This window comes from Cavia porcellus, unplaced genomic scaffold (genome assembly GCF_034190915.1).
Source record: "Cavia porcellus strain 051 isolate PalLab524CR breed Dunkin Hartley unplaced genomic scaffold, mCavPor4.1 scaffold_18, whole genome shotgun sequence".
Lineage (NCBI taxonomy): Eukaryota > Metazoa > Chordata > Mammalia > Rodentia > Caviidae > Cavia > Cavia porcellus.
Genome location: NW_026947501.1, coordinates 53,872,754 through 53,895,756, shown reverse-complemented (window position 1 = coordinate 53,895,756; position 23,003 = coordinate 53,872,754). Strand labels below are relative to the sequence as shown.

Sequence of the window (23,003 nt, the reverse complement as noted above, 5' to 3'; positions counted from 1 at the left end):
CTTCCACTACTGATCTAACCAAATCCAGTCCCTTCCCAAAGCCCACACCTCTGAACATCACAGTAAACAAGTTCATTAGCAAGACTTCAGTTCAGACTGCTGTGAGAGTTTGGGGGAACAATTATGCTAAGCCACAACATTGTGTTTCACCACTCATGCCTTTCCTGCTTTGACTTAGTTGTTGCTTACTTTTTCTGTAAATTAACTTGCATTTTAAGTATTTAAAAATTCCTTTAAAGGGAAAACTTTAAGTCAGTATTATAAATGGAAAGATGATGACAGTTGCCAGGAAACAAGCAGCAACATTAATTCCTCAACCTTCGCTGCTACACGTTACCTGCAGAGGTGGATTATGGGGAGCTAAGCCACTCCCCAGAGCTTCCCTGGGCCTCTGGCCACCCTCCTCTGGGCACCCCGGTGCTCTACAGCTGGGCGGCTCCTGTGGCTCATCCCTCAGGGAAGCTGGTGAGCTTGGAAAGGGGCCGTGTTGGAACCTGTTGCAGGAAGCTGTTGCATCCAGCTTGATTTGGACCTTAGGTGGGTGATGATGATGATGACTATCACTAGTGATGGTACTAGAGATTGAACCTAGGGCCTTTGCGTTGATCTACACCCCAGCCCTTTTTAATTTTTGAGCCATTAGTCAGGGTATCACTAGGTAGCCCAGGCCAGGCTCAAACTTCTCATCCTGCTGACTCAGCCTCCCAGAGTACTAGGATTACAGATTTGTGCCACTACCTCAGCTTGATTTGGGTCATTTTGAAGAATAGCAAAAGGCTGGTGGTGGCATTAAATAAACCTTTCCAGCCCCGAACTCAGCTTTGTCATGCATTAAATGAGGCCGCTGTAGGCAGGAGCAGGTGGAGAGAAGTTCTCAGTAAGTTAAGGGCACTGTCAAGTCCTCCACCCTGTCATCTGTGAATATTTATGGAGGGCTTTGTGGGTTTGTATTTTAAATAACGTGTGTGTGAGAGAGAGGATCTTTAAACTGAAAAAGCATTTCCTTTCGGTGCTGGGGACTGAACCCAGGGCCTCACCCGTGCTGAGCAGGCACTTTGCCACCGGGCTACCCCCAGCCCATCACTAAAATGTTTATTGAGCTAAATGTGGTAAGAAATAACTCAGAGATCCTGTGTCTACTTTTCCCAGCTTCCCCAGTGGTAGCTTCTTCCAAAACCAGTGCGCTATCACTCCTGGGATGGATGGTAATGTGGCCCCCAATCTTACACCGCCTCATTTCACATCCACTGGGGTCTGCGTGCACACGTGTGTGTGTTTAGTGCTCTGTGCTTTGATCCCGTGAATGGATTCGTGTATCTATCACCATAGCAAGACACACAACAATTCCACCCGCAAGAGTCGCTCTTCCTGCAGGAAAGGGAGTCCCGAGCGAGGGGCAGGAGGAGATGTGATTGATGCCCAGGCCTCCTTTCAACCGCAGCACAGAGGGACCCGCAGGGTGAGGGACAGCGGCTCCCCCTCAGGGTCCCTCCTCAGAGCCTGCCTCAGAGCCTGAGGCAGGGAGAGGGTGCTGAGTGGCCATTTAATATTCCCTGATGGCTCAGTCAGACCCTCTTCCAGACAGACATGTGTCAAATATTCATGAAGGTGCCCCAGCAAGCACCCCACCCCTCCGCAGTCTAACACGGCTGCTGGCCAGGCCCACAGGCTGAGCCGCCCCTCACCCCTGGTCCCATTCTCTTTCCTCTCCCATCTCTTTGGAGCCCACCGCCTTCTTCACAAAGCGGGGCTGTCCCAGGCCCTTGCCTCCAGCCAGAGAGAGGAACTGGCTCTGTCCTAGGCATGGCGTCCTGACAAATAGCTCCTTCATGGGCTCTGAGCCTGCCTCAGTTTCTCCTTCTGATGATCTCCACTCACCCCACACAGAGCTGCAACAAGGAATTCAGAAAGCAATGAGGCGCAGCTGCCCATCTCCCTGCCCCCCCGAAAGAAAAATTCATTCATACAGGCCATTTGTCTCTTGAGTAAGACCTTTAATAATGGAGGAAGTGCCGCTCTGACCCAGCCTGCAAGGCAGGCTGCGTGTGTGCATGTGTGCAGGCATGTGAATGTGGGCACAAGTGCGTGTGCACAGGACACGCGTCCAGGGTGCTCCCCCTCGCATTTCTGGAGCCTGTCCCTGCCCCCTCGTTCCCCTCTCCCAGCCCCGTCAGCAGGACAGCCAGACCTTGCAGCTCTACATATCCCAGGGCCCTTGGGCTGGACAAGTCCGGGAGAAAGGGAGGGAGATGGGATACTGCTGTGGTGTGCACAGGGAGCAGGGTAGTAACTGGGAGCGGGGGCTCTGGTAGCTGCTAGCTGGGGAGGTACAGAAGTAGGGCGAAGGCATTTGGGCACTGCCCTACCTAGGGCACCATTGAGCAGAGGCTGCCCAGGAGGGTGACTGGCCGTGCAGCCTGAACATGAATGCATCTCCAGGGTCCATGATCTGGGGAGTCCCCGCAGGACTTCTACCCAGAGCCTGCCGGATGCAGCAGACCCCTCCACAGGCTTGGGGACATTTGTCCAGCCTCATCTCCACGTTCAGTTCCCATGAAGGACAGGATGAGTGTGAATAAAGCTCAGCTGGCAGCAGGTAGACAGCAGGGCATTGCCTGTCCCTTCGACCTTGATGCTGGTGACAGAAACTTTGCAGAGATTCCGGGGGCATTGGGGCTGTTAGTTACTGCAGACAACCCAGTCCTTTTCCAGACTGTGCAAATGTCACACACGCGAAACCTCAAGATCCTGGAAAGACATCAGGACCCCCAAATGTGCCACAGATGGGGCAAGCCCGGAGCTACCTGGGGACCATTACCTGGGCCATCCCTGTTGCAAGGTTGCCCGGGCAGCAAACCAGACATGGTAGATGCCCTGAGGGGCCGTGAGGGCCGAACCCCGGACAAGTTTAAGAGCAATGGGCACTTTGGGGCATGATCAAAAGGCCTGAAATAATATTCTAGGAACACAGAGCTTGCTGCTCTGGAGCCCTACATGGGACTCCAGTTGCCCTCTCCTGACTGATCACAACTCAGATCCAGGCCCTGTGTCTCCTGACACCGGCCGTGGCTCCCCTTCCCGGCTCGATTCCTCCTTCCGCCAGTCATTCCAGTTGTTTCTGGAGCCAGGTCCTGGGAGATGGGATTCTAGGGGACACAGTGTGGTTCCTCGAGGGCTCAGAGTGTTCTCTCTGTCCCCGCTCCAGGAGGTCACCAAGGCAGTGGATGGCAGCCTCTTGGGAGACACTGGACGCACACCGCTGAGCAGGAAGGAGGGCGTCAAGTGGCAGAGGCCGCACTTCACCCGCCAGGCCCTGATGCGCTGCTGCTTGGTCAAGTGGATCCTGTCCAGTGCGGCCCCACAGGGCTCAGGTAGGCTACACTGGCCGGGGCCGAGGGAGGGTGTGGCTCCATCCTGAGATCTGTCCCGTGTAAAGCCTCAGAGGCCACCTGGGATGCCTCCCCGGTCCTGCCCTGGGCACCCAGGAGCTGGTGCTGGCATTCGGGGTGTTGGAGTGTGAGGGAGCTGGCAACAGTGACTGTCCCGGCGCGGCCATATCTGGGTTTGCTGAGTGTGATGGCGCAGGAGCTCCCTCCCACAGTCTCACACTCACGGACGCACATCTCACATGCGTGCCTACTACACACATCACAGTCACACACTCACATGCCACACACGCACACACATTGGTGCCCTCATGCAAGGTGCGTGTGTTGTGTCTGCCTCTGGCTTTAAGGGAGAGTGGCACACTTGGCTTTCAAAGCTGGGTCTCATTTGGTGTCTTGGCTATGCTCGCCGTGTGACTCCTAGGGCCCTTGCTTCTGTCCACAGAATGGACAGCGGCTCCCAGCCTCCCGAGCCCAATGGCGTCACAAATGCTCGCCAGGACCCCAGCTGTAACCCACAAACCCCACAGCTCCAGCCTTTCCCTTCCCCCTCGGAGCTCCTGTCCATCTGTGCTGCTCTGTCACTTTTGGCGACATTTGTCCCCAATCCTGGGTTCTGAGCGTGGCAAGAACTTGCTGCAGCAGGCTGGAAGATTTTCCATCGGGGTGAGAACAAAGGACAGAGGGGAGCCATGGTGTCCTTGCGTGGCCACTGCATGCCTCCCAGGGACTGGAGGCCATGCCGACACGGGTCCTGTCCCCACTCGGCCCAGTCTCTTATGGCCTCAGTCTCCTCGGGTTTTCCTGGTGCCAGGAAGTGTTCAAGAGGACCCCAGAGCAAGGCTCCCCTTCTCCACTGAGATCCTCCGACGCCTCACCTCGCCTCTGTGTCCCTCTGTCTTCCACGCAGCAGTAGCTGAGGTTGGGGCTGGGGCTTCTGTGTCCTCTCACTGCTGTGTCCCTGTCTGCACACTGTGACATCAGCCACCCTGCTAAGTGTGGGTGCCCAGGGAGAAACACATCCAGGGAGTTGCAGGGGTGTCCAGGTCACTGAGAGCTCACCCAGCTCCGGTTAGCTTCCTAGGAAAGCTTTATCATTTTAGGGTCTTGTCAAAGGCACCTCACAGAGGGCAGGGCCAGAGCCACATGGGCGTCCAACCCAGCCTAGCACATCCCCTGAATGGGCACATTTATCAGACCTCAGACTAGGCCACAAGAATGAGTTCTATCTAATGGTGCGTAGGAGACATTAGCGGTCACTTCACCACGCTCAGGTGCATGACAGGAGAGGTCAGCAGGTCACCCAGGGCTTGGGAACCCAGGAGAGCTCAGGGCTGGAGCAAGGTCACCTGCTCCAAGCAGGATGTGTGTCTGTCCCAGCCAAGCAGCCCGGCCCCGGATGTGGCCTTCTTTTGCGGGTTCAGCTCCTGGGCCTCATTCCTCAGTCAGGCTGTCCCTGAGGGTCCCTCAGGGAGGACCCTGCCAGGTGGCCACCCAGGGCTCTGTGCACATGTGCAACGCTGGCTATGCACAGATGAGGCGCCTCCTTGGCTCAGGGCATGGAGAACAATAGGGGCGTTCAGCCCGAGGGCCCCGCACCCCGACTGTCCAGAGCAGTGGAAGCTGGGCCGCCAGACACTGCACCCTTGTTGCTGGGTTTTTCCATTGAGCAGCAGCCAGGCTGGGGACACACAGATGTCCAGGACGGCTGAGAGCCAAAGCCAAGGCCAAGCATAGAGTGGGCAAACAAGGGCCTCAACGAGGAGTGGGCAGGATGCAGGGACCTGCAGAGGTGAGGGCCAGGGCTGCACCTGCTGTGGCTGTGAAGCCCCCAGTATGGTGCTAGAGGTAGGCGCAGGAGGTGGGGTGTAAAGGACAGGCAGGGTGACCCTGTCTCCCGCCCCCAGGAGCTGCACCCTCCCCCTCAGCCCAGAAACTTGGCGACCTTCCTGGAGGACCCAATGCTGGAACTCTGGCCTGTGCTCCACATCTCCTAGCATCTAAGGCCTTCCTGTCAGGACACCTGCGGGGCGTGGCTGAAGCCACCAACCCGACAGACCTGCTTCTCTGGTCCGGGTCCCCGCAGGGCTGTTGGTCTCTGTAGTGGTCTAACAGAGTCATAAGACCTGCCCTGGCAGAGGGCTCAGCTGCAGGCAGCTGGAGCCCAGCCCAGCGGTGAGGCAGAGGGCATCCTCCAGGCTCTGGGATGTTTTCGGGAACTCCAGAGGACAGTATAGGACAAAGCCAGGGTCCCGGGAAATGCTGCACTTCTTCCTGTCCACGTGCTTCTGTGTGGCACAACACCGCGGTCTCTGGAACAAAAGACACACCCACTTCTCCCCAAAGTCCAGGCCCATATTCTCCCCGCCAGTGCCCGCTCCTGAGGGAGACCCCAGTTCCTCCCAGGGCCCCTCAACTCCATGCAGGATCATGATGTCGCCACCGCAGTGACCCTGATAGGCAAACACAAACGGAAATGATTAAAACCTCAGCACAACTGACGCCACGGCGTCTCTGAGCGAGATGTCAGACCAGACACAAATCTCTGAGGTTTTTTCTGGAAACTGCTTCTTTGGTTCACGGTGAATATACAAAGCTGGAGGCTGGGCCCTGGGGCACAGAGGTTGTGAAGTGAGCTTCTCCGGGAAGGAATGCTGTGAGTCTGCCCCTACACCCCCAAGCTGAAGGGAGATGTCTTGGTCGCTTTTTGTTTCTTAAAACCCAGAATGTAGTGCCTTTGAATAACCACGGGATGGAAGGGCTGCAGTAGAGCCGACCTGCCCCCTGCTGGCCGCTAGGGTGAACGACACCAGCGGTAGCCGGATCGGTGCCACTGAGCCCTGGAAGTGACTTCAACCAAGACCGGTGGCCCTTCGCGTAGGAGAGCGTGACGGCTCCCAGCGCCTCCGCATGCGGCCCTGGGCGTTCTGCAAGTGCCTTCAGCAGGCCCTGATGGCCTGGTTCTCTAGTGACTTCCTTGTCACCCCTCCTTGAATCTTGTCCCTTATGCCCCTCAGGGTAAATCTGGGACCCCGCTTCCCTCCCACGTCGCGGGCAGGGGTGCACACAGCGTCAGCCTGCGGAAGACGTTGCTCCTCCATGTCCTGCCGCAGAGTGGCCTTGCTGCCTGCCATCTGTCTGTAGATCTTAGGCGAATTTTCCTCCTCGGACAGTCACAGGGGCTCCCCTAGCCTGGAGCCACGGGGAGGGGGCATGCAGTGGGTACTCCTAGGTTCAGCACCGCTCACACGGCTGATCTGTGCTCCCGAGCCCACCCCGCCTGGCCCTGGCCTCACGCCTGGCACATACGTGTGGTGAAGGCACACTGCCCACCTGTCCCGTATGCCAGGTGCCACTCCCAGCTCCTGTAGGCAGCTCAGACCCCATGATCACCTGGTGTGTCACATCACCCACCTCCATGCATCCCAGAGCTGGTGGTCCAAAGTAGAAGTGATCTTTGCCAAAGAGGCATGGCTTTGCTGACACCCAAGCGTGCATGGAATTCTCCACTCCAGCCTGCCTGAGCCCCAGGGCATTCCAACTGCCTTAAATGCATGGCATACCATTGAGAGCCGCATCCTTAGGCCCCAGGACAAAGCTGCCTGCTTCTTTGACCAGCAGGAGGTGCACATCGCAACGGTTCATCTTGCACTTTGGAGGGGCGGGGTCAGCAGGCTTTCCCTCCTGGTCCTCATCAGAAGGACCCTGCCTCGCCTTCCAGTCCTCCACTCAGGAGAGGCACATACAGGGCTGGGGATGGGTCGGTGAGTATAGGTCAGAGGTCAGAGGTCCAGAGAAAGCCCAAGTCCCAGGCTCCTCCCTACCTACTCTGCCCAGAGCTGGCCCCTGTGTCTCTCAGACAGAGCTGAGTGAGGAGGCTGCTCCCCACCGGCTCAGAGGCTTGGGGACCGTGAGGTCCCTCTGCAGTGAGATCACACTCTGAGGTGGAAATCACACCAGTGGCAGCTCCTCCCGGTGTGGGGGTGACGCCTGCCCAGGAAGCTGCTCTCCCCAGGAAGCTGCTCACCTCAGAGCAGAGGGCTCCTGGGTCCCCGGCTGAGGCTGAGGAACAAAGTCTGGAGGAACAGGAGCTCAGCACTGAGGGCAAGGGGCTGGGAGCCAGTGGAGAGGCTGAGACACAGACTGAGACAGAGGACAGACGCCAGGATTGAGTCACAGAGACAGAGCAGGAGGAAGGAAAGTTCTAGAAAGAAAAAGGCTCCAACTGTCAGGCCGAGGAAGGGGCAGAGAGAGGCCACCCACACTGTGGCCTGAGAACAGAGCCCAGGACAGAGCCCAGCCAGCTGGGATCAGGGATGGCGGGCCGTGGTGAGCGTCCCCACCGGCGGCTGCAGGAGGCCCAGCATGGCTGCAAGAAGCACCTGGGCGACATCATCAGCTTCTTCTTCCGCTTTATCTCTGGGAACCTGGCTCGAGGTGAGGGCAGTCTGGGTGTGGGGAGAGGCTGCAGGGCTGGAGATGGTGCCTGCCTCATCCAGGCAGGGGATCGCCAGGGTGGCACTCTGGGAACAGGGCTGGTCGTAAGCCCTGATTTCCCCACTGTGACCTGGGGGACAGGTGGTGGCCACCTTCACAGACCATGGAAAACACCCAACCTAAAGGTTTGAAGGAGCAGCCAGGAGATTCCCCAGTTTCATGCTCCCCATCTCAGCGCCAGGGAGGAACCAGGTGTGGGGACGGAGGTGGGGGTTGCTGCAGCAGGCCACATCTGCTCCCCACTTCACTCTGGCTCCTCTGTTACCCACCCCAAGACCAAAGCCTTACTCTGGGCACCATAAACAGACACGGGGAAGGAGTTCTGCCTGTGAGGACCTGGGGACAGATGGCACCAGGAGCTGCAGGCCCAGAGGGGGATGATCACCCACAGCTGGGGCCCAGCTAAGCTTCTGGGCCCTTTTGTCCTGTCTGGTTTCTGGAGGACGCCGTGGGGCCAGGTGGGAGAGCCTGACCTTATCCCTTCTCGAGGACTGCGGACTTTGTCGGCCAGCCTGTGCCCTGTCCTGCCCAGAGCACTGGCATAGAACAAGGCACTTTAAATACCTGTCGGATTAATGAATAACGTTTTATGAAGATTAGAAACATAACACTGAGCATGGAGTCAAACACCTGGAAGTCGGTGGAAGACAATCCTAAATCTCTAGGGACGAGAGAGGGCAGGATCCTTCTGTGACACGAGAGGGAAGGGGGAGGAGGCAGGCAGGGGAAGGCTGCAGTCTGGAACCACGTGATGAGCTGGGGGGGGGGTCCTGGGGGGCCTCTGGAATCCCAGGTCCCTTCCAGTTTTTCAAAAGAAAGGGACTGCCTGCGGTGTCACAGGGGCACCTCCAGCTGCCAGGCCCTGCCCTCTCTGGGAAGTCTTCAGGGGTAAAGTCTGGAAATGGCACACACTGGGGGGGAATGCTCCTTAGAGGACAGGGACATCTGGGTGGCCAGGCCCAGGGCAGTGAGGCAGAGCCAAGGCTGTCACCTGCCAGCCACAGCCTGCTGGCCACTCCCACAGCTGGGGCTCCTTGATGCCATCATGGTGCCTGTAGCTGGGAAGCTGCAGGGGTGTGCATGGGCCTCTGAGCTCCTTCCAGCTGTGGTGGGTGCTGGGGTCCCCCGAGAGGTGGGAGAGAGATAGGCTGGGAAGGGTGGGGTGAAGCCTTCAAGTGCCAAGAGCTGCTAAAGGCACAAACACCCAACACAATGTCCAGCACCACCTGAGGAGGCACGGCCACTGCCACCTCCAAACTTCTCGGTCCACCCTGTGGGATGGCTCTTCTCTCCCCTCTGGATAGAACTCGGCCCAGACCCGTGGTCACATTTGCGGTGTTAGCCAGTGCTCAGGAAAGCCTTTCTTGTGGTTCCTGCACCAGGCCAATGCCACTGCCCACAGGAAGCTCAGGTCACACCCTGCAGGCCAGCTGCATCCAGCCTTACAGTCATAGCCACCAGCCTGGTCTCCTCCCGGTGTAGGTGCACTTTCTCCTGCATCCCGGCATTCTAGGAGGTGCCTAGAAGCCCCTCCCTCGAGTGGAGCTGGGGCCGAAGCCCCCATGTGTCAGGTGAATAGGAAAGTCACATCCAACCTGTGGATAGGAGACATGGGGTTCCATAGTGGGAGGGCAGGAGCACTGCATTGGCCCAGACACCCGTCTCGGTGCAGGGGCCAGGCCCTCGCTCCAAGAAACAAGGCCAGGCAGAGAGGGGCCCAGGAATGAGATGCGGCAGCGCTGGCAACAGAGATCGTGGTTACAGAGCCGGGCACATCTTGTTGGCATGGTCGAAACATCCATCGGACGTGTTAAAAATATTCTGCAAATAGACAGTGTGGGTCGAGGTTCTGTTGAAGTGAGGAAGCTTCGGTGACTCAGCCGATTAAAAGGGCCAGAAACACAGAAGCCTGAGAGATCAGAAGTACACAAACCACAGGGGAGTGGGGAGAGGGGACCCCCGCAGGGCCAGACGCAGTGCAGCCCCGGGTCAGGCTGTCCCTGCTGGAGAAGGGGAGAAGGGGAGCTCTCAGCTGCCGGTCAGGAGCTCTTAGCTAAGCAGCTGGGTCTGAAGACCGTGACGCTCCCCGCACATCAGGCAGCCTGGCACCCACGAAGCAACGCCCTGGCAGGAACCTCGGAGGGGGTCCCCGCTGCTGTGCACCCAAGCCGTGCCAGAAGTGGTGGAAGGGCTTTGGGGTTCTATGGGGAGGTGAAAGGGGAGACGGGAACAGCTTCCAGATGCTCTGCGGTGGGAGATATTTTTGTGCCACACCTGGAGACACTCAGGGAAAAGCAGAAGGGGGGTAGCTGAGTGGTGATGGAGTGCTGCTGGGCTTGGAGGCTGGAGTCCGCTGGTGGCTCACTCTCGGGAAAGGCCCCCAACTCTCCGGCTCTCCGACTGTCCTGCAGAAGCCCGGCTGACAGGCATTTCCCTGCCATCCAGCAGGGGGCAGCAGGCACCAACCTGTGCCCTTCCCTGGATTTCTTTGTTTTTCTTTTTTATTTATTTTGGGGCCCTGGGAATTGAACCTACCGCCTCCAGACCGAGCTACGTTTCTAGTCCTTTCTGAGGCAGGGTCTCACTAAATTGCCCAGGCAAGAATTAACCTCACGATCCCAGTACCGTTTTAACCTTTTTAAATCACAGACTGCATTCTGTGATGCCATCCTTGGCTCCTTTGGGGTTCAAAGACCCAGGGAGCTGACATTCATGGGCTGCCACCCATCTCCTAGGACCTGTCCTGGCACCCGGGCACCCGCACGAAACCCAGGCAGGGCTGGGAGCCTTTCCCCGGCATGCTGCCTGCGACATTCTCCTGGGCTTAGCAGGGCTCTGTGTGCTGGAGAGTGGCAGTGGCCTCATCCCAAGTCACCCCCGTGGCTTCAGGAGGCAGGGGGTGTCTCGGGCGCCACCTAGGGAGGCCTTCTTTGGCTGGCTTCTGCAGTCATGTGCTGGCTGGGGCCTCCCGACCCCTGGGCCCAGGGGAGGGAAGGCTGCTAATGACCTTGGGAACAGCACTGTCTGGGTCACCCGCGCTCCTGACCTCCAGCTCCCAGGTCTCTGAGGTGAAAGGAGGGGGAGACAGTGAACACCCCGGTCAGTCCCCTACACACTGCCCCTCCATTCTCTGTAAAATAATCCTGCAGTAGTGAGGAGTTGGGTCTTTAAAAAAATTAATGCCCTATGTTGTAAATGAAAGATAGCATTTTTGCAGCCCTTTCTAATTTGGGGCAAATCCTAGGACCATGGCAGCAGACCCTTGCCTGGCCAAGGCTGGGCTGGCAGGCTGAGGGGGCTTTGTGACAGGGGAAAGTGTCCAGGCTAGGCCCCCAGAGGACATGCAGCCCTGCCTCTTTTAGGGCAATGTGCACCTGGTTGCCTGCAGAAGGATGGGCTCTGGACTCGGCCAGAGCAGGGGCCAGAGTGCTGGGCCAGGGCGGGCAGCAGTAGACAGCTCAGGGGCTCTGTGGAGTGCAAGGGAAACGAGGCGGCCAAGGAAGCCCGAGCATGGAAGCCCATACCTGTTGCACTGCCTCCACACTTTAAGAAAGAAAAGAAGGGTTGAATTCAAAGAAATCAGGAAGCCATCAGCTGTCTGGGGTCTGGCTGAGGGCAGGATTATCGCAGGAGTCTTGGAGTCTGACGGACACATTGTCTCCTCCCCATCACTGAGGTGTTGCCCAGTTCTGAGCGCTTCCCAAACCCAAAGCAAGGGCACATCTGAGGTGAGGAAATGGGGTAAGGAGAGGGTGCTAGTGCCCATGCCGTGCCTTAGCCAGCCCTGCAAGGAAGGCATCACCTTCACCCCCACCTTCCAGGGGGAGAGTGTGGGGCTTAGAGAGAGTAGTTCATCCACCCACCCAACCTTCCAACATCCAACAACCCATCTATCTAGTCAACTGTCCATCCATCTATCTACCCATTCCATCCCATCCTATTTATCCATTTATCCATACATGCTATCCATTCATCATCTATTCATCCATGCCTCTATCCATCCATCCATCCCATCTGCCCATCCATCCCTCTGTCCGTCCATCCATCCATCCATCTAGCCATCCATCCATCCTTCAATCCCTCCCTCCCTCCTTCCTTTCTCCTTATCTCCCTCCTCTCCCCCTCCCTCCCTTGCTCCCTCCCTGTATTTGTCCATCTGCCACCCGCCACCCCTCCCTCCCTCTGCCCATTAAGTACACACCGATGAAGCACCCACACAAAGCCTGGCACACAGCAGCCCCTGAGGCCCATGGGCCAGACAAAAGCCTTCCTTTCCCCTCCCCACAATGCAGACTCTTCTGATCACTCACTGCCATCATGCCCAGAACCTGCTATGGTTGGGGCCAGGCCTGTGCTAGCATTAGGGCATCCCCCGCACCATCTGGGTAGAGACCTGAGTGCAGTTTACCCCATAACCACCACGGGGATCTCAAACCCCCCGTAGAGCTGCTCAGGACTGGGAAAATGCCCTTGTGTGACATGGACTGCACCTTCCCCAGCCCTCTAGGCCTTCATCTCAGACGGACTGGGTGGTCATGGTGCTGCTGGGGAAACTGAGGCCTGGAATAAGAGACAATTGTCTGGGGTCCTGTAGATCTAGGGCCTCCAAGGACAGTGCTCTTTCCTCTGCTCCATACAACAGTCTCAGCCTTGGGGTCCCAGCTTGAGAAATCCAAAGGACCAGACAGAGCTGGGGCTTGGTCTCAGCACTTGGAGGGGGTGGGGAGCTGTGAGCAGCTGAGCTATTTCCAAGCACTGATCTCACAGGGAAGTGGCTGCGCGGTTTGGGGAGGAAGGAAGGAGCTATGTGCAGGCTTAGCTCTGTGTGTGTGTGTGTGTGTGTGTGTGTGTGTGTGTGCACACACTCACCACCTTCACATCCCCTGTGTGCTGGAGGAGAGACCTGCTGTTCTCCTGGCTGTGTTCTCTGCCCCCCAGTGCATGGTCATCAGGTCTGCCACTGGCCACGCAGCTGTGGCCTCCGCTCAGCACCTTGGAGGAACAAGCTGAGGTCAGGCTCTCGGGGTCCAGCCCGCAGATGGACCCTTGGACCTGGGGGCTGTGGAGGGGGGCTCTTAGTGCAGAGGAGAGGTGCAGGTCCAGAGGATCCTAGGAAGGACGCGAGGAGCCTGGACCAGCCCCTTACCAGCATGTGACCAGAAAAAGCCGCTCTACCTCCCGGAGCCTGTTTCCTCCCTCATCTTTGAAGCCGGAGTGGGGACAGCAGAATGTTACTCTCTGAGTCGCCGTGAGAACTAAGATGCGGTACCGAGCCCAGGAGTACTTGGCCCTCGGCACGCACCTAGTAAATGCTGCCGTAAGCCTGAGCCACCAAGCAGCCCACACTGCCACTGTCTGTGACCTGAGCAGAGTCTGGTGCGATGAGCTGAGCTCCCGGTGTCTCCCTCTACCAGGCCCCAGGGCCATGCTTGCTGGGTGTGGACAGTGTCTGGGCTGCCCTGGTTTGCCTTGTGGAAGAAGCCTGAGGCCTGAGGTGCTGAGGTTGGGGACGGTGACGCCCATGTGGCAGAACCAGAGTGCTGGCTAACTCCGGAGCCTGGCCTGTACCAGAAGGCCCCCTCACACAGTGCTGGCCAGGGCCCCGGAAGGGGGACAGGGCAGAAGCTGTACATCTTTGGCTGCCCAACGGGGTGCGCTGGGCATGGACCCCTGACTGGCACGCACAGCCCCAAGCCGAGTTAATATTTACAGCCATTATGGCGATTGATCGCCTTCGATCCTGCGCGGTTCTGTGAGGTAGCCTTGCTTACTCATGCTTTCTTAAAAACAGCTTCTTCCCTCGAGTGTCGTGAATAATTCAGCTCCTAATTATCTCTGAACCACACTTGAAAGCGCCAACTCAGGGCTTCGCCCATCCCTGGTCCTCCTCAGCCCCTCGCCTCTCTCCTCTTCTCTGCCGCAGACCAGACCTCCTGCTCCCCCTCTGTGGCCGCCCAGGGGGAAGCCCAGCCCTGGCGGTTCCCTGTCCCTCGCCTTGGCTGCCTCCACTCAGGCAATGAGGAGGGGTGTGGGGTAACAGAGCTGCAGGGCTGGGGCCGGAGGTGGCAGCAGGGTGTTCTCACCACTGCTCCCCAGGGGCCCGACAGGCTGCAGGGGGGAGGGGAGGGGAAGGAGGAGAGGCGGGCATCTCAAGGCGAGAGGAGAACCTCGCTGAAAGGTTCCCAGGGCAGGCCTGAGCCGGAGCCACCCTGTGTGGCTGTGGCTGGAGGTGAGGCCATATCCACATCCATCGCCTCTGCCAGGCCTGAGGCCTCCAGGCCACCCTCCTGGGGTGATGCTCTACACCTCCTCTGTGCCATCACTGTATGATGTGAAGTCTGGGAGACCACATGGTATCCCAACCCTGTTCCCCACCACTCTGAGCTCTAGGCCTTACAGGGGACACAGGTGTGCCCCCAGGGCATTCACCACCTCCCCAGAAGGCCATCTACCCGGTGTGAGACCCTCACAGCCCCCAGGCCAGGCCCTACTCTGGCCCACTCCAAGCACAGAGCCATTGTGAGTTGAGGGACCTAAAGCCTGATGTCGGGGGTGCCCAGTTCCAGTGAGGTCCCTGGGCTGGCCTTGGGTCGACCCCTGCCCCTGCCCGAGGCCAGGCTCAGAGCATCGGATCAGGCAGCGGGGGAATCAGGGAACTCCTGGTAAAATGGGCTCAGCCTGGCCCCGGAGCCCTGCAGGGGACTCACACATCCAAATCCCTCCAGGCTTAGAGGCTATAAAATGAGTATAAATAAGTGATAGCTCGAAAGGAGGCAGGATTACGGACATTATCACAGGACAAGACAAAGGATGGACGTGCCCAGGGGGGCCCTGGATGAGTTTACATTGAATGAAGATCTGAGGGAGAACGGGAGAGGTAAACCAGAGGAGAGCAAGGGCCTACGGCCCAGGGTGGGATGAGGTCGGAGACGGAAAGGACCCCAGGGCTGCAAAGGTGGCTCTGTGGTCACCTACAGGCACAGGTGGCACAGGGAGCATCTGGAGACCAGACACGGTGGCCATCAGCATAGAGGCAGCATTTGAAGCTGTAAGTCCAGACAGGAACAGTCAGGATCGCTGTCCCAAGGCCTCTGGGTCACCTCGTCTGTGCCTGTCCCCTCATCGTGCCCTTTGAGGCCTGCAGAAGCTTGGCTGTTTATTTTATCCCGAAAAGCGCTGGCCCACATTCCAAAAAATGACCTCATCCTACTCTAACATTGATAGCAAACAGGGCTCCCAGCCTCTCACCAGGCCCAGCTGGGCCGATCAGGCAGGAACCCTCTTCCCAGGTAGACACCTGGCCAGGATGTGCTGATGAGACCCCTCCCCTGGTCTCTGAGAAGTTGCCCCTTGTTTGGAACAGAGGGGCTGTCACCTAGAGGCCTGGCGACTTCCTGTGAGCACAGGCAAGTCTAGAGAGTTGTTGAAGATCACTTCTCTGGTCACCCTTGACCCCTTCCTTCCTCGGTTTGGCATAAGAGCTCATAAGTCTGCTTGCCTGACCAAGGCTGGCTGAGTGAGCCCTGGTAGGGCATCTCGTCAGTCAGGTGGACAGAGGAGGCAAGACCTGGACAGGGCGGGGACTCACGGGGAGGACAGATGATCCTAAATCCTTGACCAGAATTTCCCAGAGCTGGGCCGAGGACAGCTGTGTGACACATGCCTGGTGGACATGGTACTGACGGAGAGAGAACCTGGTGCTGATCCAATTCAATTCTGATCCAGTTGTCTTTATATCAGGTTTTTGGGGGGTTTCTTAAGGCCTTGTAAGGGTCTCTGTGGGGTCCTCAGGAGTTTGTCTTCTTCCTTGTTTGTTGGTTTCTCCCACTGAGAATCTTAGGTTGGGTCCAAGATTCCAGGAAAGGATGAATATTTGGGCTGGTTTCATGTAGCTGCCAGTGATGTGGTTTGGGGCCCGTGTCTGCTCCTGCCCACCAGACGTGCGAGTGACTGCTTTAACATTCAGAAAGACCAGAGAGACCAGCATGCGTGGGTAACACAGCATGGAATTGACTGTGCCTGGGTGCAGGCAGACAGAGAGCGCTAAGACCATCTGCAGGGAACAAGGGGCAGCGTAGCTCTTGTACAGGGATGCAGGGAAGGCAGGAAGGGTTTAATAAACATCTGCGGTCAAAGCTTATAGTGCACCACCATGCCCGGCTAGAAGCTACCTTTTACAGATGAGAAGACCCAGGGCAGAAAGGAACAGAGACTTATCCAGGGTCCCATTCCGAGGAGAGCTATCTGCTCAGGAGGTGGGTTGTTTTCATGGTGTCTCTGTGAGACAAGCTGTGTGTCCCCTAAAAGTACAGAGTGAAACCACGAGTGCTTCTCCCACCATGGGCCATGAGACGTTAATGTGGGTCGTGTAAAGCAGGGTTCTGTGGGCAGAGTCCCCTGAGGACTGCCAGGCAGCTGAGGCAGGGAGTCTTCTGCAGGCCTTATCGGAGCCTTTACCATGACTATACACCTGTCAGATGCTCAGGGCAGGGCGGCCAGAAGATCCCTGGCTTTGGAACCCCATCAGGGTTCCTGAGCCTTCTCTGCTTCCTTTTCTCTTTTCACCTTTCTGGACCTCAACATTCCCATCTGTTAATTGGGAATCATAACCCCCTCGCTGGCTGTCCTCCAGGTGTAGGGACAAGCAGAAGGCACAGGAGAAAATGCTTGGTAAAATGTGAGACCGCATGGCTCTGGAATGAGTTCTGTCCTCAGGCTTTCACCCACTGGCTGGTTCAGGTGGCGGTAGGCAGCTGAACAGACTTAGTCTGTATAAGATTTGTAAATGTGGAGTCCAGAGTTTGCATTTTCGGTAGACACAGGAGTGATACCGGGCGCAGAGGTGCGTGCCGATCACCCTAGCTATGCAGGAAGCTGAGCTACCAGGACCCAAAGTTCAAGGCCAGCCTGGGCAGTTTCATGAGATGCCCCCAGGCCTCCCTTTCTTTTCCATGGTCCACAGAATGGGCCTCTCCACCCACACCCTCCACCCAAGTCCCCTCCACCCACACCCTGCTCACACCATGTCCCCATGCCTGTCCCATCTGCCTGCCTTGCATGGAGACTCCCAGGCTCCCCATGGGATGCCCCCTCTGGCATCTCTTTGGGGTGGGAGGCTTCTCGTGCCGCCCCCCAACACAGTCTGGCTACGGCCGATAGGACCTGTTAGTGGCCCAAGTTTTGGGCTTTCCCCCTGTGTCTGGCAGGTGTGATACAGACCCCCGGCAAACGTTTGCTGAGTGAATAAATGCATGTACCTGGGCCTCTCCTGACCTGAACTCTTAACATCTCTCTGGGGTGGGAAAAGAATAAAAACTGATCCTTCCCCCTCTGGCTCTGGCTAACAGCCTTGTCTGGGCCTGACCCCTGCTCTGGTGGCCTCACTAGTCCTCCAACAAAGCCTGGCTCTCGGATGAAGGGGGGCTGGATGAGCCCCAGTGCTCCTGGACACTATTAGGGGCCAACCCCACAGGCTCCGTTAGAAGCTGCTGTGAGCAGAGATGGGGCTGGAAGTAACCTTCAAGGCACAGTGAGGGCCAAATGCGAGTACCCAGGACATTTTTTTGATACTGTCAGTATTATTATTATTGCCATCGTATTATTATCCAATTCCTGCACTGTCCGGAGCCCAGACAGGGCCAGCTGGAGCCACTACGAAGCTCAGCTCCAAGGCCTGTGAACCCCAGAGCACAGCTCCAGCCCCGTCCCCACCATGCCTGTCTCAGATCCCCGAGTCGTCCGTCCCCGGCTCCAGCTGAAGCAGGGCAGCTGTGATAAATGCACCTTCCCAAGCCATCAGAGGCGGAGCTAATGCTGGCACCAAGCATCCCGGATGGAAATTCCCCAATACACCCTTGGGCCCTCGGCTCAGGTTCCAACAAAGAAACGCTATGTCCAGGCGTCTTCAGGAGCGGCCCCAAGGAGGTGACTGGAGAGCACTTTGCTTCAGTGTCATAAAGCTCAAGGATTGATGGTCCCACATGACTGGGTGCATGCCAGGGGTGATGAGCAGGCTCCGCACTGGCCTGCGATGCTTCCTGTGTGCCCAGCCTGCATGCGCGGGGCACGATCACCCTGTACTAGCAGTGCCCATAGCATGGGCCCGGTACACGTGATTCTCATGACAGTGTTACGGGGGGCTAGGCTGGGGGTCAAGGAATCCCTGTCCTGTCCCTGGATTTGGAGATGAGAAATTGAGCCCAAGGACAGTGAGGAGCAACGTAGCTCAGGCCACTGCACCCCAGTGTCCTGGCAATCAATGGCCTGTCCTCTCACCAGCAGGAGAGTTGGAAGTGCCGAGGTCACTCACGAAGGAGAAAGGTACCCAGAGTCACACACTAACCAATGTGGAGACCACCGGGCCAGCTCGAAAGTTCTGGGCAGCTGCCAAGAACAGCTGCGGCTGGTCTCACCCAGCCCTGCCATGTCCGGGCCAGGCAGTTCCTGGGCCCTGGACCAGAGTAGGAGCAAGAAAAAACAGCGGAAGAGAAAGAGTCCTCCAAGCGGACGGGAAGGCCGTCTCCACCATGGGGGTCTGGGGAGCAGGACGAGGGACCGAGGGCAAGCTGCCCTGGAGCGTCTGCATTCAGAATTACTGGACACGTGGAAACACGGGAGGATGGGTGGGGATTGGGATTTGCCTCGCAGGGATGGTGGCACAGAGAAACTTGTCTTCTGAACAAGGGACAAACAGCTCACTGGACAGTTACAGAGGGTTTTCCCTCAAGTAGGCAATGAGGGGCCCAAAAACCACAGTGGCAAGTGGCGTGGGCCCATGCGGCCCATGGGCTCAGCGCTGTTGTGCCTTCTGAGTCTTTCTGGACCATGAGAACCTGGAGAACGAAAACCACTTCATCAAAGAGCGTCACCTTCATTTCCTTCCAGAGACCACAGGCCCTGGAGCCCGCTTCCCCCAGGACAAAGGCGTCTCCGAGGACAGGGTACCATAAGGAGCATCTTCCCTTCAGAACTAACTGTGCAACACATCTGTCTGCTGACGCCACATCCTCCCAGCTTCTGTTTAATGCAGAAGTTCTCAGCTCGCCTTGCATTTCCGAAAGACACTTTGCTGGGTAGAGTCTAGGTTGGCCGTTCATTTTTCTTTGAGCACCCAGAAAAAAATATTAATCCTCTCTAGCTCTATGGGGGTTTTGTAGTAAAGTTTGCCATCGTTTATATATTATTTCCCCAATGTCACATCTCTTATTTTTCTCTGGATGCTTTTAAAGATTTGCCCTCTATCACTTGTCTCCAACAGCTGGGTGGTGCCACGTCTAGCTGAGGTTTGCTTTGTGTTTACTCTGGCTGGGATTTGTTGAGTTTATTGAACCAGTTTTGTTCAAAATGCTTCAAGTTATTTTTCAGAACAGTGTCACAACTTCTTTAAATTCTAGTTTTTCAAATGGTACTTCTATCCGCTTCTCTGTCTTTTTCTTCTGGACTTTCTGATTTTGCCCCACATCTCCTTTGCAGTCTGTTCACTTTCTGCCGTGTTTAATACGATTGTTCATACAGTTGGCTTTATGTCTGCCTTTGTTACTTGTTTCCTATTTGTCTCATGCCATTTTTCTTCCTCACGTCCTCCTTTACTGCTCTGTTGTGTTGAACCTTCCTTGTTTCTGGCATGCTTTGCAATGTTTTGTTGAGCACTTGGTCAGAGATTGTCAGCTCCACTGCCGATGACCTGCGATGTCAGGGTTGGGGGAAGTGAGAAGCTGTGTTAGTCAGTGCTCTGTGACTGTAACAGATTACCTGACGTAACTTTATAAGGAAAAAGATTTATTTTGGCTCACAGTTTTGGAGGTTCCAGTCCATGGTCACTTGCTGTTGCTTTTGGGCCCGGTGGGGGCATATGATGGAAGAGTCTGGTTCACACCAGGACAGCCAGGAAGCAAACAGAGAGGAAGGGGAGGGGCCAGGACTTTAATATGTCCTTCCATACCTCACCCCAGTGACTTCATTTCACCCTTGAGGCCCGCCTCCTAAAAGTTCTGCTAACTCACTACAGCAGCAAAGGCTAGTGACCATGCCATTTGCATGCAGGCCTTGGGGACAATGAAGATTCAGACCATAACACACTGGCTCCCTGGTTTCCAGGCCACCGTTCCCTCAAATCATAGTCACCTTAGTTGCTCTGAACTCTGGTTTCTGTTTCCTTCATCTGGTGTCATCAGTAGTGTTTAATCTAATTCTTTTGTGCTTGTCTTTATTGTTGTTTTGAGGCAGAGTGTCGATATGTAGTTAAGGCTGCCCTTGAAATCACTGTATAGCCCAAGCTGGCCTCAAACTCACAGCAACCTTCCCGCCTCAGCCTCCTGAGTGCTGTGTGTGCCGCCGCACGTGACCAGTGCTGGGAGGTTTTGATGCCTAGCACTTTGGACAAGATGCACTGAGGTGATGATGACATGAACAGGAGGTTCACTTATCGTGGACCCCTTTTCTCTCCCCAGGATCATTGGTCTAGGGGGTCGAGGAGAACAGTGCTCGTATGTCAAAAAATACAGATTTCTTCCTGTCTGGCCTCTGAGTGTGCCGCTGGGAGCTGCAAGAAATTCTTTCTCGGTAATAACCAGAGGGCACGACCCTCACTGAGCAGCTCAAATGGGCAAGGTGCTGTCCTAGAGTACTTTACACAGCAGGGCACTCCAGGGCAGAAGTGCTACTAGCCTTCCCATCTTGCAGCTGCAGAAACTGAGTCACACTGAGACTTAGTCCCTTGGCCAAGACACATGGCTAAGCAGAGGAAAAGCCAGGGTCTGAATGCAGGCTGTCGACCGCCAAACCCACACTACGGAGACCTACAGCACCCTGCTATTTAAAACCATTTTGATCTGCTTATGGCTTGGCCATAAATGTAAGTGACAGGAAAATCACTGCATCAGCAGAGCGCTGGAGGCTGCAGCTGCTCCTCTGAGGTCCACTGAGGCTGCGCAGGCTCTGTTGGCTTCTGGGATTTCCCCAGTGCTGTGGCCTCCTCTGCAGTCCTGCCTCTGCCTCCATCTGGGCTTCCTTGTGTTTTACCTCGTCCTACCGTGAGGTTTGGTGGCTTCAGACTTCTTTTTCTAGTGCTTGGGATCAAACCCTAGGCTTAGCACTGAGCTACATCCCTAGCCTGTTTTATAATTTTTAATTTGAAGCAGGGTCTCTCCAATATATTAAATTACCCAGATTGAGCTCAATTGTGACCCTCCTGCTCAGTTTCTCAGAGTGCTGGGAGGATGGGCTTGCACCGCCATGCTCACTGAGGCACCAGGCTCCTTGTCTGAGCAGCAGGTCAGAGAGGAAAGGCAGGAAGCTCCACTGGGGCTGTAGTGAGAACTGGAGCCAAGAAGGCTGGGGGATGCAAAGCCAGAAAAACATTTACCACCTACAAGCAACAGGCACCCTGAGGCAAGGTCTGGGCCCTAGGGAGCCAAAGCAGCCAGGCAGGAGGAGGACGGGAAGGCAGCCACCCTGACACACCCACCACCTCTCCTGGCTCTGTCCCGTGTGAACCCAGACCCTGTTCTGCCTCGGGTCACCAGTGGGTGCTTGGTGCATCTCCTAAGCCTCAGTTCTTTCTGCCTTGGGATCCATTTAAGGTTTGCTTTGTGAAGACTTCAGCTTCATGGAACAGGAGTCCTAAGCAGTGTGACTAGGATGACACAGAGGTTCCGTCAAACATGAGAAACCCAGAGACAGGAGCTCTTCGGTTAAAAATGGCAGCTCAAGTCATCAGCACTCAGGACCCTGCCTCCCCCGGGAGAGCCACTGTCACCCCTCGTAGGACCTCCATCCATCAAGGGTGGTGGAGCACATTGTGGCCCAACAGAATTATGGCTCTGTGAGGGAGGAAGAGGGGAGAGGAAATATGGAGCCCACGCACCCAGAAGTCTCTGATGTTACTTCCTTCTCCGCTGGGTCTGACAGGGTGAAGCCAGGTAATCCCTGGAAAGTGCCTGACGTGGACCTGGCTCACAAGCGACAACAGGAATTCACGAATTTGAGGGACTTCTCTAATGACGCAATCAGCAATGGCTTTCCAAGAGGGTCCCTTCCCCGGGACATGTGCCCCTGCCCCAGGTGAGGGTTCCCTCAATACTGGCAGCAGAGACTTGTCCAAACCGCACCCCAGGGACACCCAAGGGCAAGGCTTCATGGGACACAGCCAAAGCCTGTGGGAGGCCCGCCATGGAGGAAGCTGACCCTGTTTGCTTGCTGTGCTGGGGAAAGAGATGAGACCAAGACACGCTGAATAACAAGGAACCGGAGTATACATGGATGCTTGTCTGCCCCAGCCCACCTCTTTCCACCTCCCTCTTACGACAGCTCTGCTGTTTTGTTTTGTCTTTTTGAGACAGGATCTTGCTATGGCCTTGAACTCACTATGTAGCCCAGGCTGGTCTCAAACTCACAGCAGTCCTCCTGCCTCAGCTTCCCAAGAGCTAGGATTACAGACAGGCACTGCCACACCTGGCAGAGAGAGCTCTGTTTTTAGTTCCAGTGTCAGGGGTCTCCTTTCCTCTCTAGGGCACAAGAGAGTCGGGACTGATGGTATGGATCATTCCTGTGTTCATTAGGGCCCCCAGGAACTTAGGGATGAAGCAGTTTATTCTCCTACCTGTGGCCTTTGTGCTGGGGCAGCTCTGTCCCTCACGGGCACTCACGGCCCAGGCACTTCCCACTTTGGGTCACTTTGCCACATGATCCAGGGTGGTCACTGCCTCAGCAGGGCCCCTTATGACCACTCACTCTCATAACAACTAACAGGTTGCAGTGAGATTAAGAATCTCTTAATGCCTCCCAAAGGCAGTGCTCTCAGGACCATAGCTCCAACACAGGAGCCCCGGGAGGGGACAGACCACATCCACACAGAGCACCCTCCTTCCCTGTGATAAGATACTTCTCCCTTGTGTTTAATCCTCAACTCCATTGGAGTGGGTCAAGGCTACGGCCCGGATGTTTGGGTGGTCACTGTGGTGTGAACATGGGAACTACAGATGGTCCCTCACCTGTTTCTCTCCAGCTTGCCTCCCCTGGTCCATTACCCAGCTGCTACAGCCTCGGCAGCTTTCCCCACCATGATGATGCCTTTCCGCCATGACATTTCTATCTTAAGCCCCACCCCACCCCAACCATGGA

The 23,003-nt window shown here is 56.4% G+C and overlaps 1 protein-coding gene across 3 annotated transcripts in view; it reads left to right on the top strand.

The window, feature by feature from the left end:
- Window positions 1-23,003, top strand: part of Kcnip3 (potassium voltage-gated channel interacting protein 3) — a 71,030-nt gene that overhangs the window by 5,227 nt on the left and 42,800 nt on the right. For 2 of the 3 annotated variants that reach the window (XM_063229964.1, XM_003471706.5), the window contains exon 2: window positions 3,206-3,371. In XM_063229964.1, coding sequence (XP_063086034.1) covers window positions 3,206-3,371 — 166 coding nt within the window. Of the gene's footprint in view, window positions 1-3,205; window positions 3,372-6,825; window positions 7,824-23,003 lie in introns of those variants that run through there. The other variant, XM_063229965.1, reaches the window with a different exon arrangement.